Source organism: Chenopodium quinoa, unplaced genomic scaffold (genome assembly GCF_001683475.1).
Source record: "Chenopodium quinoa cultivar QQ74 unplaced genomic scaffold, ASM168347v1, whole genome shotgun sequence".
In the NCBI taxonomy this organism is placed as follows: domain Eukaryota; kingdom Viridiplantae; phylum Streptophyta; class Magnoliopsida; order Caryophyllales; family Amaranthaceae; genus Chenopodium; species Chenopodium quinoa.
Window position 1 is genome coordinate 355,787 of NW_018743175.1, and position 19,141 is coordinate 374,927.

Here is a 19,141-nt window from a genome sequence, read left to right on the forward strand (position 1 = left end):
TTCATAAAAACTTAATTAACTTTTGCCCTAAAAGGAAGATTTAAGGACAAAAAAAGGGAATGAAATAGTGAAGGTTTGGAATATGATGTCATGCGGACCATCGCATATGGACCTCAATGAAGTCATAAGTAAAAAAAGCTTAATTTTTATTTTTGGGCTCACCTTTATCTTTTTACTTTAGGCTAATAATAAATCATAATTTGGGCCCACTTAAACCTTTAGCTTTGTCAAGCTAAACCTTGCCATCCAGAAATCTCCTCATCTTTGCTCTGAAGCTGCTTGCATGTTAATGATCAAATTCAATTTGATGATTATCTTGCTAACCCTTTATTATTAATAATAATAGTATAGTTTAATAATTATATCATAGTATTATTAGTTAGATTAGTTTATAAGAATATAGTAATTATATTAATAATTGAGATGGAAAGAGTACAAATAACTTTTAATAATCTTTTCAACTAAGATCGGTTACATACATGATTGGCATTTAGCAAAGTGATATCTAACTTCTAATCATCATCAGTGGCTGGCACCACATACAATTGATTCCCATACCCAAAAAAAAGAAAAAAAAATGTTACAAAAATAATTATTATAATTATAAAAATAAATAAAATAAAAACTATATAAAGATACAAGTGGTTCAAATTGCCTTTTTAATATGAAGAATATACTGTTAATTAATTAGAGGAGTTAGTATGAGAAACTACATGATTTTTAAAGAAAAAAGGACGGTGGAATGAGGTAAAAAGTGGTACCTTTAATTTAAAGCTGGGATTTGAGTATCTATCTTTTTTTCAGGTGAGTATCTATCTTTAGTTAGTACGGAATTAGTTGTATTTTTTTAATGTTTTGTTTTTAAATTAGTGTATATTTGAGGAGATTTTTTTACCTATTAGAAAATTCAATTGTAGCACTCCCTTGGCCTCCAAATCATGTCATTTGATTTAAATTTTAAGCTGTAATTTTTTGCCTAATTTTTATTTATCTAAACTAATTTAATCTTATTCGATTATGAAAACTATGTACACTTTGTACTTTATTATTTGAGTTTTAAAATTATTGTTCAAATATGAATAAATTATAATTATATGTTATTTGAATTTCGAATAAAGATATATGTGCTCTAAATCAGTAAATTGGAGTATGTATAATTCTGTCTAAATGAAAATTAAACATGAACCAAACTAGACATAGAAATTTTAGTAATTCTAACTCATAGCAGTGGCGGAGCCAGGATTTTCAACTTGGGGGGACAAAATCGTACACTGAATCTTCCTCTAATGGTACATTACTATTACTTGAACCAGCCATTTCGATACCATTTTCTTGACTTTGAGGGGAGCTTAATGAAGGTGAGTTATTAGACTCATTTTCATTGAGTTTCGGTCAAATCGTCCGCAGGTACATAAACTGCTTGAATCGAAGTTATGGAACCTTCTTTTGTAGAAGTAATTCTTTCCTGTAACGTACCCATTTCGGTACTAAGGGTAGGTTTATAGCCTACAGCGGAAGGCATTCTACCTTTAAACAAGAATTGTCAAGATCGGGTTGTTTAGTTGCCTTGGATTTGTTTGAATTTGGTGAATCTTTTGACATTACCTAATTCAATTGAAAATTATATATCAATTTCCACAACCACATCATTACATAATAACAAAACCTAAGATTCTAATTTCTAAATTTCTAATTCAACTATACATTTCAATCATTTAAATTCACAAAAACAGGGGAAAAAAATAATAAACTATAAAACAAATTTTCAATACCAATAATTCAAAGACTAAACATTTCAATTTTCAATAAGTTCAAAACTTCAATACCCACAAATCAACAAATGACAAATCCACAATAATTCTCAATCGAAATTAAACAAGTAATAAGTTGATATATACAACACTTTCATCAATTAAACAAGTAATAAGTTGAAATTCGTCTTCAATACCCACAAACGACAAATCGTCAAATCCACAATAATTCTCAATCGAAATTAAACAAGATTAACAAGTAATAAGTTGATATATACAACAATTTCATCAATTAAACAAGTAATAAGTTGAAATTCAGATTTACATACCTCCATTGATTTGGGTGAATTGGGTTTAGCAAAGACCGGAAGACCAAAGACAGCAAGACACCCGACACCGACACCGCACACCGGCGACATGAACTGTCGTCTGTCGAACTCCAAATCGCGAACTGGTGATTTGGGTGAACAAAACCGGCGACGGGAGGAGGGGCGGAGACAATTAAGGGCGGAAGACCGAAGACAGCAAGACACCCGACACCGCCACTGGATGGGAGAAGACGCGAACGAACCGACAAACGGATGAAGTGCCGCTGACAAGCCTGACTGACTGAGAACTCCAATTCTCCAACTTTCGAACTTCGAAGAGAGAGAAATTGAGAATTGAGAAAGTTGGGGTTTAATTTTGCAATTTCTTTTCTTCTTCTTTCTGTCTCAGCGTGTTTCTTTCAGTTTTTTTTTTTTAATTATTTTTTCTTTTTTTTTTTTTTTGAAAATGGGGGGACAAGTGTCCCCACATGTCCCTTAATTGGCTCCGCCCCTGACTCATAGTCCTTGAAAATTGATTCCAAGTTTATGGTTTGATCCAAATCTGAAAAGATTATTCAGACGGACTACTCATTATCCTTTTTATATTAATTTTTTGTGACCATTTTTCAATCTATATGTACTTATATATTCTTTAGTTAATATATATACAGATATATTTTATAGATCATTATATTGGATATTTGTGTGATTACAGCATATAGAATGCAAATACTAGGTAGTAATAGTCCACAGTTTATGTAGAGTTATTCATGAGTAAAATAATTATTCACATACTGGTGTGATATTATTAATTGAACACATAAACTATGGACTTTCATGTTCCAACTATAAGCATGCTAAAGCATGCTCAGCTCACTGATTAGTATTTTTGTTTTCATATAAATCTCTTTACTAATATTTTTTTTTCCAATAAAATATTTAAACTTAAAGTTTAAAGCACCTTTTTTTTTTCTCCATGCTACGTAATTTTAATATTAAAAAAAAAACAAAAAAAAAACAAAAAAAAAAAAGGTCTACATATTTATATGTGACACTATTATGTCTCGATGCTGATCACCAATTGGCCACCAATAATGGGTAGTAGGGATAACAAAAAATACATTTAGGCACATTTAGTCAATGTTGAGAGCTAATTATGTAAAAGAAAAAAAGAGATCGAAAGAAAAAAGTTGGAAAAATAAAGCTATAAATTGGATTCATGCATGTGGCTTCCATGTGTCAGTGAATTTTTTAATTGATAATTAGATGATTTTCGCCAATTTTTTAACGTTAATATGCTTTTTTTATTATTTGCTCTTTTTGTGTATGTTTGAGTGTTTGACCAAGACTAAAAATTCATTATTAGCCCCTAAGAATAAACAGTAGATTTGGTCGATCCTTACCACTTAGAAAAGTCGGGAGAGGAGGGAAAGAGGATTTTAAATTTCATAACAAATTAATTACGTATACATTATAAAACTAAGTCATTGTTATTGTAAGAATAATCATGGTATAAAACTATTTAATGGTGATATTTATTTTCTCCATTTATGTTATTATGTATGCTTCACCTAATATTGACTCGGGGCTTCATCCCCTCCCGTCGTACTTCATAACAAAAAAAATTGCTACGTAAAGGTGGTAGTTTCTTCATGTATGCTTACTATTAACCTAAATATGATGTTCCAGGTTTATCAAATATTCATATTTAGCTTGGATACAAGTAACAAATTTGGTAATGCTCGCTATATTAACATTATTGACGATAAGTCATTCCATATAGGTAGGGCTATATATTCATCACTCTAACCCTATGCTGGATCAGACTAAAGGGACAAACATTGACATATTACTAACAAGACTTGAAGATCAGAATGAAATACTTGGACCAAAACCAAACTAAATAAACTTTGGAATTTATTTATATATTGGTACAAACCGATTGTTATGAAATTTAATGATTGTTAGGTGTAGGTTGGTTTGATTGACCATTTTGTAGTTTCTTAGTTTGCTGCATCTTGTGGTGGTTTTATATACAGCCGTTAATTTGGGTAAATGGGTCGGGTTTGGGTCAGGTTAATATGGGTCGGGTCATATCGGGTTAACGTTGTAACCTATGCGGGTTGGGTTGGGTCATGCTTGAGTTGGGTCACATCAGGTCATATATCTTATCGGGTTTGGGTCGGGTTACATTCGGGTCGGGTGAATAATAAGTCGGGTTTAATTCGGGTTTTCACGGGTTAAAACGAGTTAGGGTCATTCTCGGGTTCGAGTCGGGTTCGTTTCAAGCCAATAATTTGCGGGTTATAATCAGGTCGGGTCATTCTTGGGTTCAAGTCAGGTTCGGTTCAAGTCAATAATTTGCAAGTTATAATCAAGTCAAGTCATTCTAGGGTGCGAGTCGGGTTCGGTTCAAATCAATAATTTGCGGATTATAGTTAGGTCGGGTCATTTCCAAGTTGGGTCATTCTCGGGTTCAAGTTGGGTTCGGTTCAAGTCAATAATTTGCGGGTTATAATTAGGTCGGGTCATTATCAGGTTTGGGTCATTTTCGGGTTCAAGTCGGCAAGTCAATAATTTGCAGGTTATAATCAGGTTGAATCATTTCCAAGTCGGGTCATGTTCGGGTATCAAATATTGGGTTAATCTGGGTTTCAAGTTGATTTTAGGTCCGGTCATATCGGGTTCAGGTACATTTTTTGGGTCGGTTTATGTAATGACGTTCACATTTAATCATTATCAATTTCTTCATTTATTGTAAGAGAAATAATTTCAGAGAAGTTTAAATTCGAGCTAATAAGTTCATGTAAGTTTAGATAAGATATATATATATATTATAAGTTCATATTAATTCCAGTAAGATAGGTTTAATTAGTTTAGATTTTTAGAAGATAAGTTCAAACCCTATTCTAATCTATTTTGACATTGTTTCCACTCATTTTAGAGATAACAATTTCAGATAAGTTCATGTTCGATATGACATGTTCAAATAAGTTTAGACAAAACACAATAATTATAAGTTCATATAAATTTGGATAAAATAGGTTTAGTTTGGATAAGTTAAAATAAGTTCAGTCTCTTTTGTATTCACAATGCTTCTACTCATTTTAGGGAAAACAATTTTAGATAAGTTCATATTTGAGTTAATAAGTTCAAATGAGTTTAGATAAGACAAAACAAATTCCAACTTAAATTATATATCCGAGTTACTTTATTTGAAATTATCTAAACTTTTTTTTTCTAAACTTATTATTTGAAATCATCTAAACTTTTTTTATTTTTAATAAGTTCATATCTGAGCTTACGTTTTTTCTAATGGCATTATTTTTTTATTTTTTTATTTTTTTGAAACGTTTGAATGGCATGATTTAAAACGTTTAAATAAGATTAAATAGGCAAGTGAATAATAAAATTAGAAAAAAAAAGACCAATAAACGGAGCTTAAATAGTTATATGGTAGTTTCTTAAAAAAAAATAGTTTTATGGAAGTTGAAGATAAATTTAGGGAAAAAAAATATAATTTGGGTTGAATTTGGTTCGGGTCAATAACAAGTCGTGTTGGTTTCGGGTCGGATTAGTAACAAATTGGGTTGAATTTCGGGTCAGGTTAGTAATAGGTCGGGTAAAATTCGGATCAGGTTAGTAGCAGGTCGAGTTAAATTCGGGTCGATTTAGTAACAGGTCGGGTTAAATTCGAGTCGGGTTAATACCAGGTCGGGTTAAATTCGGGTCGGGTTAAATTCGGGTTATGACGGGTTAAAAAGGGTTTGGGTCAATCTCGGTTTAGGTCGGGTTCGATTCAGGTCAATAAATTATGGGTCATATTCAAGTCGGGTCATCTCCAGATCTGTTCATGTTCAGGTTCGGGTCTCAAATACTCGGGTTAACTCGGATCTAGGGTTGGTTTTAAGTCGGGTCATATCGGGTTCGGGTAACCATTTTTCCGGGTTCAAACGGATCGGTTAATAATCGGATTCGGGTCGATATTTCGGATCGGGTCAACTTTTTACGGCTCTAATTTTATATATCTAGTTTATTTTTATACAAATGAGCTTTAAGAACATTATAAATTACAAATAATGGACCGGGGTAGGAAGATTTAAACTTATGGCATACCATAAACTACTCTCGGTCTAGCAAGACCAATAATACCTCATTGTTTAATGTTTTACAAATTTATAGTTATGTACAATCATATAGTACTATGTTTGGCAAAACAAATTTTTATTGTTTTAAGCTACTTAATTAAAACATACACTTTATGCAACCCAATCAATCCTTAAAATTGTTAAAAAAATTAAAGGGACAGTAATTAAAAAGCAAAAAGAAGTTAACAAACAATAACTATTAATTATTGACATTTATTAAAGTATACTAGCTCCATCCATTTAATTTAGTTATCATGTTTATACATTTTTTTTTATATATAAAACTAGTGTTTAGCCCGGGTGATGTCCCGGATCTATACATTAGATATTCTTTACTTCGTATTATAGTTTTCATGTTAAAAAAAAAAAAAAAAAAAAATTACTCGTACCATACATTAACTATATTTAAGAAGAGATGGTATGACTTCTTATTTATTTTCTGATGGACCCGAGTTCAATTCTTGACATAAACATTTTTTAATTGACATGTACCAATTCTTCTTGATGACGTGGCATCTTTTAGGTGAAAGAGAGGGGTGACACGTGGCGTGTATCCTTGAATAACAACGCCTTTTAATATATAGTATAGATATTTGTTCTTACATATGGGTTATATAGTACGATAATTATACAAATCCGAGTATAAATAGTTTGTTTTTATTAAAAGTACAACAATATAAAAATACTACTATACAGTTCATAGACGGCGTCGTATGTAGTACATTAAGTAATTGCATGATTAAGTAATGTAACGTAATGTCAAGCCCCCATTCTCCCAACATGAAGAGTGAAATAAGGAGAAATGTGAAAGAAAAAAGAAAGAAGAAGTAGGTTGAAGTTTGAACATCAAAAACTAATGTATGATTGACCATCATATAAATATTGACATTTAATCCCAAGAAACACTTTTACATTTACTACATCTTTAAAGATTCGAGGCCGTCGTTTTGACTGATCACTGCCCCAATATTGAGCCCTCACGTGCAATCCCACTTGACCATCTTATTCTTTCTTTCTTTTTTTATTTATTTATTTTACTAGTAATTTAATTGCAAAAGCTCAATTCCTCTTTAATTCTTCATGCTTTGATTTTTATGATCAACTTTAAAAACCTCCTATTATAAAGATTCAGGAAGAATCCACTAGTATATGTACAATTTATAATATCAAAATCGTAGCATATATACCATGTGAGATCTTGTTATATTCTACTTGACATATATTTTTTTAAAAATAATACGAGTAATATTTATTTATATCATATTGAATACTTACAGTAGTACTCCGTATATTCATGGTTAAAGATATATATTGAAAATTGTAAAATTTAAAATGTAAATAAAGAAAAAAATGGAGGGAATAAGTAATTGAATAACCCTCCCTTTATCAATATATATTACGAGTAGTATATAAATAAGGCAAAAGCTAACGAACGGTCCACGGGCATTGGATAAGATAGCTAAAAGTAGAAATATCAAATTAAAAGAAGCATTAATTACACCAATTTACGCGTGATTTTGACATTCATTCCCAAATGAATACTCGTACCACTTTAAAAAATGTATTAAATGGTTATTCAGCGCCCCGAGTACGTTCATCAGCAAGATTCAATAAATAATTAAAACTCCCCTTTTAATTAGTCAATCAGGACCTGTTCACTGTTCTGATTTCAACTAACAATCTTAATTCTTGTTTGGGAATAAAAAATTATTATATTTAATTAATTTTATGTACATATACCAAAGTCATCGTATTTAATAAATGTAATAAAGTAACATTAAATAAAAGAGGAGATGGAGCAATTAATTATGAGTAGTCTTCTTCAATCCCAAACTTTCCTAGGAGTATGTTATGGCAGTTCATTTATTGATGGGATTACTTTGCTATAGGAAATTTGGTTGTCTACTTGTCTTCATCATTTCATGCAACAAACCGCCTTATACAGTTATTGCTTGTTATATGCATAATTTCCCATTAATTGTCGGATATTTGTGTACAAACAGGGACTAGTGTTACTGACTGTTACTAGTGTATGTACCCCTTTAATTTTACACTATGTTGTTACAAAAATTATACATTGAAGGAGTAATCTTGCAAGTAGAATTTGTAATCTTTATACTTGTTTCTTTGGTTTGTGAAACACTTTATTTAAATGGCGTGTTTATATATATCAGACACACTACTATATACGCTTTGTTTTTAAAAATTTTGTTATACCATAATGCAGGTATGCCACATTTGATATGTCTTAGTTTCTTAGATGTCTTATGATATATACCTTATTTTCAATTGATTACATGAGACTCAAGTATTAAAAATATTTTTGTTAGTTAAATGTTAATAAAGTCGATATTCTCATAAAGAGTTTACAGTAAGGTAAAAATAATTTGAATGAATTCTTCAAAAACCTAGAAATTAACTTTGCTTTCTTTTTATATTCTCATTAATTTGTTTAGTCCTTAAAATTACTACCCAACAATTGATATAATACCTTTTTATATACAGTATTAAATGTCGTCGATCCTTGCTAAACACACTTTGAAATCGCTTAACTTATTCATACAATCCTACCTTTTCAAAGTGTGCTTTCATCTTACGTAAATCATAACTTGTGCGAAATTACAATAATGGATAAGTATATATTGATTTCTATAAAGTAATAAAATATCAAAGATTTATCTTTCAAAACGAAAACATATATCAAAGATATTATATATATATATATATATATATATATATATATATATATATATATATATATATATATATATATATATATATATATATCGAAAATTAAGTGATTGGATTAAAACACAATAATGGTGATCAATTATGTTCATTTTTGAGAAATCATTCTAGATTTAGGGAAAGAAAATAAGAAATCATTCTTGATATTTTCATATCAAATAGATATAGTGAAGGATTTTTTTATTTAGGGAAAATAAATGAGAATAATCAAATTATGAATCGTAAAGGATTTTTCTTTTTATCATGGGAAAAGATATGCTCATGTATAAATATGATTATATGAAGTATAAAATTAAATCCTTCAAAAAGAAAAAAGGAGTATAAAATTAAAACCTATACATACCAGCATTGTATGGCAGCATCCCAACCAAACATAGCACACGAGGGCCGATCCAACTTTGATCTCTAACAGTGAGTATTAAAAAGTATATTATCATCATGCAAAGTTTTGGATCAACAGTCAGTAAATTCATAGAACCTGTGTAATTAGTTTCGTTGATTAGATTGATTGTAGTTATTAGTTACGTAATTATTCCATTTTTAAATATGAGTACATTGTATCAGAACCTTCTAAACAAAATTTTATTCCCAGAGGTGAACAACATAGTTGTACATACAGTTACTTAGTTCAGTTTTATACACATATACTATTCCCTAGTTGACCGCTTCATAATTGATAAACGTCTGTATAATTGTATCTTACCATCTTAAGATCATATTTGTAGATGAACTAACTTTAAGTGCGGAAATTTCTTGTACCTTTAAAGATAAGAACAACATTCTACGGATAAAACTTAATTTCAGCTCTAAAAAAGATAAGGTGTTTCGTGTCTATTATGCTAAATTGAGTTGGATTGACCTATTTAAAATTTTGGTCTATTATGAATATGTACACCTATTCCTTAAATTAATTACATTCTATATCTAAAAAATTATTCCCTAGTAGACAACAAATTAATTGGTAAAGTAAAAATCGAAAATTCTTCCGTGGATATAGTTAAAAAAAAAATAGTAAAAGCTAAATTAATTAATTAATTAATAATCTAATCAAACAATAATAACCAATCATGCAATAATTTTTAATCCTAATCAATCCATGACAAATATGTAATCCCCTTTAATTTATTTTCTTAATTTCTCTCTCTTAAAAATTTGATTCCCCCGCACCACCAACAGCAAAGTACCATTATAAAATCCCTCCTTCCACTCCTCAACTTTTCCATTCCCATCATCATCCTTCTATCTTTAACCACTCACTTCTTTCTCTCTCCTAAACTTTCTCTCTATTCTCTGGTTTCCATTTCTCGTTATCACTACAAGAATTCGAGCGTTTACGGACGGAAATTAAATCAGACCAAATTAAAGCAATATCATATCCTCTATCAGACAAAGCCTACTATTACAACTTTGTAGACTCTACTTACCCTATTTATCTATCTACGTCAAAGAATTAACGCAAGTAGTTGGCGGATAGAACCAACCTTTTTTTTTTTAACTACATTTATTTTTGTAAAAAAATAAATAAAAGATAAAGAGTAAAAATGTTGGAGGCTTTGAAGTACTTGATTGGCGCAGCCGGGGCGAGCGGGTACGGATCGAAATCAACGGCTGAGGATGTCACCGAGAACCGTCGTGATCTCAGCCACATCACCGCTATCATCACTGGTAATAATTTAATTTGTTTTTGTTAGTTAATACAAAAGTAACATGCATAAGAAGGATGATTCATCATTGATGCATGATTATATTATATATATAGTACTATGATACAACTAATATATATAGTAGGAAATATTTTTATGATTAGGCAATGATTAAAGCTTCGATTTCACGCTAATTCTTATTAGTATTCAGTTTTGTTTTTGTTTGGCTTCTTATTATCATTTTGTTGTTGTGGTCCATGATTTTTAAATTATAGGTGCTACGTCGGGGATAGGAGCAGAAACGGCTCGAGTGTTGGCTAAACGAGGGGCTCGGCTCGTACTTCCGGCTCGAAGCTATAAGACGGCTGAGGATACCAAGTCTCGGATTTTAGCCGAGTGTCCTCAAGCTAAGGTGGTCGTTATGTCACTTGATCTTAGCTCTCAATCCTCCGTTAGAAAGTTTGTTCGTGAGTTCGAGTCCCTCCATCTGCCACTTAACCTCCTCATGTAAGATCCGCTATTAATTGTCACGTTGATAGTGTAATATGTACATCTATTATAACCCGACAAATAATGAGTGTTATACTAACGTATTTATATATGAATGAAAACAGAAATAATGCGGGGAAGTTTTCGCATGGGCATGGAATCTCAGAAGATGGAATAGAGATGACCTTCGCAACTAATTATTTAGGTAAGTAACAGAAAACTATAGTATTGCATGTGATGTATGAAGTTATGTACAGAATTATATTAAGAAAATATTATGTATATATAATTAATCAAAGTGGTATTATTAAAAAAAAAAAAAAAAAACAGGTCATTTTCTGTTAACAAAACTGTTGGTGAAAAAAATGGTGGAAACGGCGGAAGAAACAGGAATCCAAGGGAGAATAGTAAACGTGTCATCAAGTATTCACAGCTGGTTTACCGGCGATATGATTCCTTACCTCGACCTCATAACTAAAAACAAAAGATATGTACTCTGATTCTTTATTTTTCCTTAAATCTTATTAATTAGTACCAGTATTATTTTTTGCCACCTTTCATTATTTTTGGTTTTGACTATATTAATTTCATAAATTTATAGGGATTAACTAGCTTTGACCAAATTTTAATTAGTGGGAGACAATTAATTTGTTTGTTTAAGTAGTTCTGAGTTTGGCTAAGAGTTTGTCTTTATTTTTTAAAATTAATTTGTTTATTTGGGTTGAATTGCAGTGAGTATGATGCGACACGTGCGTATGCTCTCTCTAAGCTTGCCAACGTACTTCATACCAAAGAGCTTGCTCATAAACTCAAGGTAGGTTATTTTCCCAGCCTTTTAATTTATTTAACAGTAGAGCGTGTTTGAATTGGTTGAAAGTAATTAATAATCAACATGATTATTTAGTTGGTTACAACTTATGAGTGCATTTTATGTTCCTGTAATTTATTCTAGGGAAGAATTTGGGTGAGGCAGATTGCGTGAAAATGTTTACCCCAAGCCAAACAAAACAAAACAAAAGCCCTACCAAATTAAACATGTTTTGATTATTATTATTAAATTAAGTGTTAATTAGTTTCTAATTAAAAATTGCAATTTTATGCAGCAAATGAAGGCAAATGTTACAGTGAATTGTGTTCATCCTGGAATTGTGAGGACTAGACTCACTAGAGACCGTGAAGGCGTTATCACAGGTAATTTCAATTATAATTACTGTATTGTTTTTACATAAATATATTAATCACTTCATTTATTAATACTATGACGTGAATACAAAGTCAAGGTCTTATATACAAATATATTCAGCATAACTTAATGATATACATGTATTTATTACTTGCAGATTTGGTGTTTTTCTTGGCTTCAAAGCTCCTAAAAACTATTCCTCAGGTACTTCATCACCTTCTAACTTGGTCTAAAATATATAATTACTAGTAATATCCGCTAAAATTGTTTATAAATATATTAGAAAACATACTCAACAGTATTTTACGTGTATGTACAGGCGGCAGCAACCACATGTTACGTTGCAACACACCCTAGACTTGAAAACATATCAGGCAAATACTTTGCAGATTGCAACGAAGCGTCCCCGTCAAAGCTCGGATCGAACTCGTTCGAGGCCGAAAGACTATGGAACGTGTCTGAAACCATGGCGGCATCTGAAAATCCTAAATCAACTTTTCATCTATAAATATCACTATCATTATGAATTAATTAGCTAATTAGTCATGTATATTATATATACTTCTACATGTATAATTAATATAAATATCACTAGGGATTAGAAAAAAGTTTTAGTAGTTTGAGATATATGATACTATATACGTATGTTAGTGTACTTGTTTCAAAAAAAAATATTTATAAATATTTACTAGAATTAGTAGTAGTTAGAAGTGGAGTTGCAAGGATATAAATCTTTGTTTATGGAAGATCATAGTTTGATGATTATAAAAAGTTGTACCTTAGCTTGTAATTATAAAGCAATCTTGCTTCTTCAGTCCAGCTTCAAATATACAAAGTAGTTTTAGTACATAATAAAATTATTATCGTACTATAAAGTTCTTTTTTGAGAAATATATTGTTTAATAATACTATGTATAATTGTAAATTATTATATATGTATTCAACCATCATATATTTTGTTGGCCTTTACTTTCTTTTTAGTTGATGTACTGTATTTTGCCTTTCTATGTTGTTTATGTGCTCAAATCATGTGTAATCCGTCCCTTTTGAGGGTAATTATATACAACTTGGATTTAAATATAATAAACCTATAGTTGATTGAATTGGTAATTTGGTCAATGTCCTCACTTGTTATCATGAAACTTAATACTCCGTACTTCGTATGTCATTGATAAATGGATTATTTGAAAGAAAAATTAAAAATGATAAATCACGCGTATTTAAATTTAGTTGTCGTATAAGTAGTTCTAATTACACTATCACCAATAACGTACATTGACTAAAGACCCTAAGTGCATAATTTTTTTTTTACCAAATACAAATAATAATTGTGATGAATAAGGTACAAAATGGGATTAGAGCTAGTTAGGAAAAATTGATTATATATCTAGAAAATTAAAATGATATAAATAACATTGCTAATAATGTTAATTGCAGCAATAATAATAATAATAATAATACAGATAATTAGTGGGAATTAGTCAATGGCCAATGGCATGTGGGTGTTACAGTTTTAATATTTTCGGTTCTGTATTTGGTGTGCAATAACAGGACCAGTGTTCTGGTCCAAAAAGGATATATTTAACAAGAAGAAGAAGAAGACAAATTGGTTAGTTGATTGATCAATGATAACTGTACTGTATACAGTTGTTTGAGATAATCGGAGATCTTTCTCAAATTCCGCTACAAATAATACATGCGAGATCGATCAAAAGCTCAAGAGCTAGACAATCAAATGAGTTATGACTCATTGGTAGAGTATGTGCCGTGACCAACAATGATTCTACACAAATTATCGCATGTTTGATTTGTAACGGTTGACGCACACTTGATAGGTAATATTACTAAAAGAAAAAGTTTCTCTTAAAAAAAAAAAGATTTATAAGAGATATGTGCATTTTATTCGCTCCGTTCCATAGTAGTGTACCTTTTTAATCTTGTGTTGCACATATTTACTTCGTTCCACAGTAGTATACCCTTTTATTCTTGTATTGCACTCATTTTAGGTGATGATAATTTTTACCTTATAGCCTTATAGTGTGGTTATTGGCAACAATTTTACTCATTCACTATACATTATCTTTAACCAAAATATACATTATCTTTAACCAAAATGTACTAGCTTTTGTGTATGCTCATGCATGTGATTTAATTTGAAGGCCGTCAACAGTTTAATTTGTGAATCGGTTGTCATATATAACCTATACCCATACATCAAGATACAGATACGAGCCTACAACACACTCACTAAAAAAAAAAAAAAAAAGCGGCATTCAATCATAAGAATTCTTTGAACTATTCAATTATCACTCGATCATGCCAAACATTTACCGATCAATGCACAATATTTAATTATTTGAGCTAAAATGGAGTTTAAGTTATCCGTATTATCTTAAGCAACTTTGCATGACAATTAATTAAATGAGATTTAAGGCCGCATTTACAGCTAACACAAATCAATTCCTTACCTCATAACAGTGGCGGATTCAGGATTTTCAATTCGGGGGGACAAAATGCTTAACTTACAAAAAGCTTAACAAAAAATAAAAACAAAAAAAAACTCAAACACACAAATTAGTTAATACTTAATATTAAAATTTCAAAATAAAAAACATACTTAGTCATACAATTCAAATGATGAAAAAAATTACATAAACATTACATTAAAATTACACTTTCATCCTTCGAGTCTTCATATTTTGGAAGCGATCAACAATTTTTTCATCGGAAACTCTTAGGAAGACATCCTTCTCAATAAAAGTGACCAAACAATCATTCATAAGTTGATCACCCATGCTATTTCGCAACTTATTTTTGACACATGTCATTGCGGAAAAGACTCTTTCAACACTTGTCGTGGCAACCGGAAGAATCAACATCAACTTGATAAGCAAATGAATAAGAGGAAAAGTCTTATGCTTATTAGTTTTAACAAGCATCATAGAAAGAGAGTTAAGGTCATTTATACCTTGAAATCTATCATCATTTAGCATATTCTCCATGAATATATCAAGATGACATTCAAGAGCCATCAAATCAAAGCTTGAAAATTCTTCGGGATAAAAAGAGGCAAGTTTAAGTACCTTATCTTTATCAAAGGATGAGAAGTTATCTTTAGGACTTAAACAAGCCATACATATTAGTATCTCCATATTCCTCTCATTAAATCGATCATCAAGTTCTTGAAGATGCAAATCAATCACTCTTACAAAAATTTCAACCCGAAAATGATGTTCATTTGTTGCTTCTTCAACAAAACGTCTTGATCTTCCTTGAGGAACATAAGGAGAATCCATAGTGGGAACAACAATACCATGTTTAGCACAAAATGAAGTTACCTTGTTTAAGAGAGTATCCCATCCTTGCTCCCTCATTTTTTGCAACACCAATTTTGTGTAAGTGACAAGTTCCATGGCATTTACAATATCTTGCTTCTTTCTTTGCAAAGCAACACACAAATCATTAGTGTAACCAAAAATAGTCAACATCAAGTGAGCAATAAAAACAAAGTCAAATGACTCTAATTGTCCTAAAACAATTTGAGCTTTGAACTTATCTTCCGATACACCATGCTTCCCAATGTGTACAAGTACCTTAACAATTGTAGGAAATAAGAGGATGATGTTTGAAATAGACTTGTAATAAGAACTCCAACGAGTATCCCCGGGCCTTTTCAAACCAAGTTCTTGATTTAAACCCGATCCACTCACAATATCCCCTACATCCAATGCTCGAGCAACTTCTTGAGCTTGATCTTGTCGAATCATTTCTCTTCTCTTGCAAGAAACTCCAACCACATTCAATAAATTTGCAAGTATCTCAAAAAGACAACCACAACTATCATTCTTTTTAGCAATGACAACTAGTGTTAGTTGAAGTTGATGAGCAAAACAATGTACGTAGTAGGCACTTGGAGTATCATTCATAATCAAAGTCTTAAGACCATTTATTTCACCTTTCATGTTGCTAGCTCCATCGTACCCTTGCCCCCTTATCATAGATGGACTCAATGAATGTTCAACAAGTAAAGACATGATTGCATCTTTAAGAGTTAAAGCGGTAGTATTACCAACATGAACAATGCCTAAAAATCGCTCCATTACCTTTCCACTATCTCTATTAACAAAGCGCAAAACAAGAGCTAGTTGTTCTTTTTGGGACACATCATTTGACTCATCGGCTAATATGGCAAAGTAATCATCACCAACTTCTTCTATTATGCACCTAGTTGTTTCTTTGGCACAACAATTAATAATGTCCTTTTGAATAGAAGGGGAAATCATTTGACAATTTTTAGGTGCATTTTCAAGAGTATGTTGTCTTACTTCCTCAACCTTTTCTCCTAACCATTTCAAAAGCTCAAGGAAATTACCCCTATTATATGACTCCCCGCTTTCATCATGTCCACGAAATGCCAAACCTTGCCCCAAAAGAAACCTTAAACAAGTTAAAGATGCATTCAAGCGGATAAAATATTCACTTTTAATCACCTCACTTGCATTGTCAAAAACATTCAAGATTGATTTTTTTTTTCCATCTCTTAAATTCACATATTTCTCATAAGCAAGATTATGAACACTGTTAATTCCACCAACATGCTTCTCAAATCTTTCCGGTTTATTCCATGCCCTAAATCCTCCATCAACAAATGCATCACCCCCCGAATAACTATCAACTTCATTCTTGAACAAGTAACATACAAAACAAAATGCAGCATCTTTTTCAATACTATACTCAAGCCAATCCCATTTCTTGAACCAATGAACACTAAAGCGACGTAAACCAGACACTTGTCTTTGAGGAAAGTCATGAGTTTTTGGTTGGCAAGGTTTTTTAAGAATATAACCCCTCCTAACTGCATTTCGTTCATTTGCGGGGCAATCCATTATGTTTATTCTTTTTCTCGGATCATGAGGAAGAAGTTCAACATCGTATACCAAATTTTCCTCCAATGGTACATTACAAGTACTTGAACCACCCATTTCCATATCATCTTCTTGACTTTGAGGGGGGCTTAATGAAGGGGAGTTATTGGACTCATTTTCATGGAGTTTCTTTCTTTTAGACAAGAATTGTCGAAGATCGGGTTGTTTTCTAGTAGCCTTGGATTTGTTTGAATTAGGTGAATCATTTGACATTTCCTAATTACATTAAAAAATATATATCAATTATTCAATTTCGGAATTTCCACAATTCACATCATTGCATAAATGCATACTATAAAACCTAACATTAAAATTGCAATTAAAATTAAAATTCAACAAATATTGCAATTAAAATTAAAATAATTCAACAAAAATCTGGAAATTAGGGTTAACAATTGGTGAATTGGGGATTTCAAATTAACAAATTGGGAATTTCGAAATTCGAATTAGGGTTAGCAACTTAGCAAGACATACCATAAGTTTAGCAGCGACTCAGCGAGTGGTGAGGAACCCAGGGGCCAAGGCGGACAGGCGGTGGTCGGTGGTCGGTGGAGCAGCGAGCCAGTGACGCCTGACGCACTCACGCACGCGCCTGCAGCGAAGACTGAAGATGGAGCACAGCCGCACAGGAGCAGCGACGCACCACGCACGCACGAAGCCTCGACGGTCGCCGGTTGGTGGAATGGTGGAGCAGCGACGCAGTGGACTAGTGGAGTAGTGGTAATGGCGAATTGGAGTGAAGATTGAAATGGAGCAGCGCTGTGCGATTTGTTTTGCTTTTTTTTTTTTTTTTTAATTTTTTTTTAAATTAGCTGTCCCCCCATGTCACTTAATTGGGTCCGCCCCTGCCTCATAAGTCATACACTCATATGAGGAAACGGAACCAAAATTATAGCCTCTAGCTAGGCGCGTAAAAGAGACAACACACACGAACAAATATCACATTATTCGAAATAATGGAGAAAAAAGTACCATATAAATGACCATAAATTTATTCATTAATAAGATGTTTAATTAGTTGTCACTATCAAAGGCTAACTAGTAATAAAATCGTGGTTCTCTACTCTCTAGGTATACTACTATCTTGCTCCTCAATTCATATTCACAACTTCAATTTGTAACAAGTACTAGCTACCTATATATATCTAGCTTGCACTATACGTAGTAAATGAACAACTTAGGTCATATATATAAGTTATGGACCAATTTAATTTTACCAAAGCGCATCTTTTAATTATTTGTTCTATAATTATTTATTTTAAGAAAGACATGCAAACCAAGCAAGTATTTCTTTGTCGTTTGCTATTATTGGTGATCATTTTTCCACTCGTATTATCTTTGACTTATGAGGTATTTTTACAATTTTTTAGACAATTTATATTAATTTTTTGGTAATTAGATAGCTTTTGTTCCAATAATATGATGAGATTAATGAGTTGTGGTGCCAACTAATTGTATTATATAGTAGTAGAAGTCTAGTTTATTAGTAGAGTATTATTCTTATATATATATATATATATATATATATATATATATATATATATATATATATATATATATATATATATATATATATATATATATATATATATATAATTTGTTAGGGTTAGCATCAAAATCAAATCTTTGAATGTAATGTTTGACCTTAATGCAATTATTCTACTTCGTATTTGATTATCTAGTTTAGAATACGATCAATTAGTTGGCTTTAGTTTCTTCCTTTATTTTGGTTTTATGTGGTCAATGTTTTTTCACCGACAAGATGAGATTGACAAATGAGTAAAGCTACATTCTCCAAGGGTTAATGTCATTCAAAGCGCCTATGCATGCCTAGTTGCCTACTATTGATTTTGACCTTATTTAATGGTTTACATGTATATCCATTCTCATAAATTAGGTGTCTTGTCTCATTATATTGTCTTCATATCTTAGGTTTGTTTGATATT

At 31.3% G+C, this 19,141-nt stretch overlaps 2 protein-coding genes across 2 annotated transcripts; one reads left to right on the plus strand and one right to left on the minus strand.

Annotated features, from left to right (window-relative positions):
• Nucleotides 1-10,162: 10,162 nt before the first annotated feature.
• LOC110732272 (short-chain dehydrogenase TIC 32, chloroplastic-like) lies at nucleotides 10,163-13,119 on the plus strand. The gene is made up of 8 exons (XM_021912187.1): nucleotides 10,163-10,620; nucleotides 10,874-11,105; nucleotides 11,213-11,292; nucleotides 11,418-11,574; nucleotides 11,820-11,901; nucleotides 12,191-12,278; nucleotides 12,428-12,474; nucleotides 12,590-13,119. Exons 1-8 carry the CDS (start codon nucleotides 10,497-10,499, stop codon nucleotides 12,776-12,778), a joined length of 999 nt encoding a protein of 332 aa, XP_021767879.1. The 5' UTR covers nucleotides 10,163-10,496; the 3' UTR covers nucleotides 12,779-13,119.
• Nucleotides 13,120-14,939: 1,820 nt separating this feature from the next.
• Nucleotides 14,940-17,408, minus strand: LOC110732794 (zinc finger MYM-type protein 1-like). The gene has a single exon (XM_021912800.1). It carries the CDS (start codon nucleotides 17,406-17,408, stop codon nucleotides 14,940-14,942), a length of 2,469 nt encoding a protein of 822 aa, XP_021768492.1.
• Nucleotides 17,409-19,141: the final 1,733 nt, after the last annotated feature.

Bases quoted from the DNA above. Each gene is read 5' to 3' on its own strand.
- LOC110732272 (XM_021912187.1), top strand. From the start codon at position 10,497: ATGTTGGAGGCTTTGAAGTACTTGATTGGCGCAGCCGGGGCGAGCGGG. The intron at 10,621-10,873 runs GTAATAATTTAA...TTTAAATTATAG, and splicing joins CATCACCGCTATCATCACTG to GTGCTACGTCGGGGATAGGA. The intron at 11,293-11,417 runs GTAAGTAACAGA...AAAAAAAAACAG, and splicing joins CTTCGCAACTAATTATTTAG to GTCATTTTCTGTTAACAAAA.
- LOC110732794 (XM_021912800.1), bottom strand. From the start codon at position 17,408: ATGTCAAATGATTCACCTAATTCAAACAAATCCAAGGCTACTAGAAAA.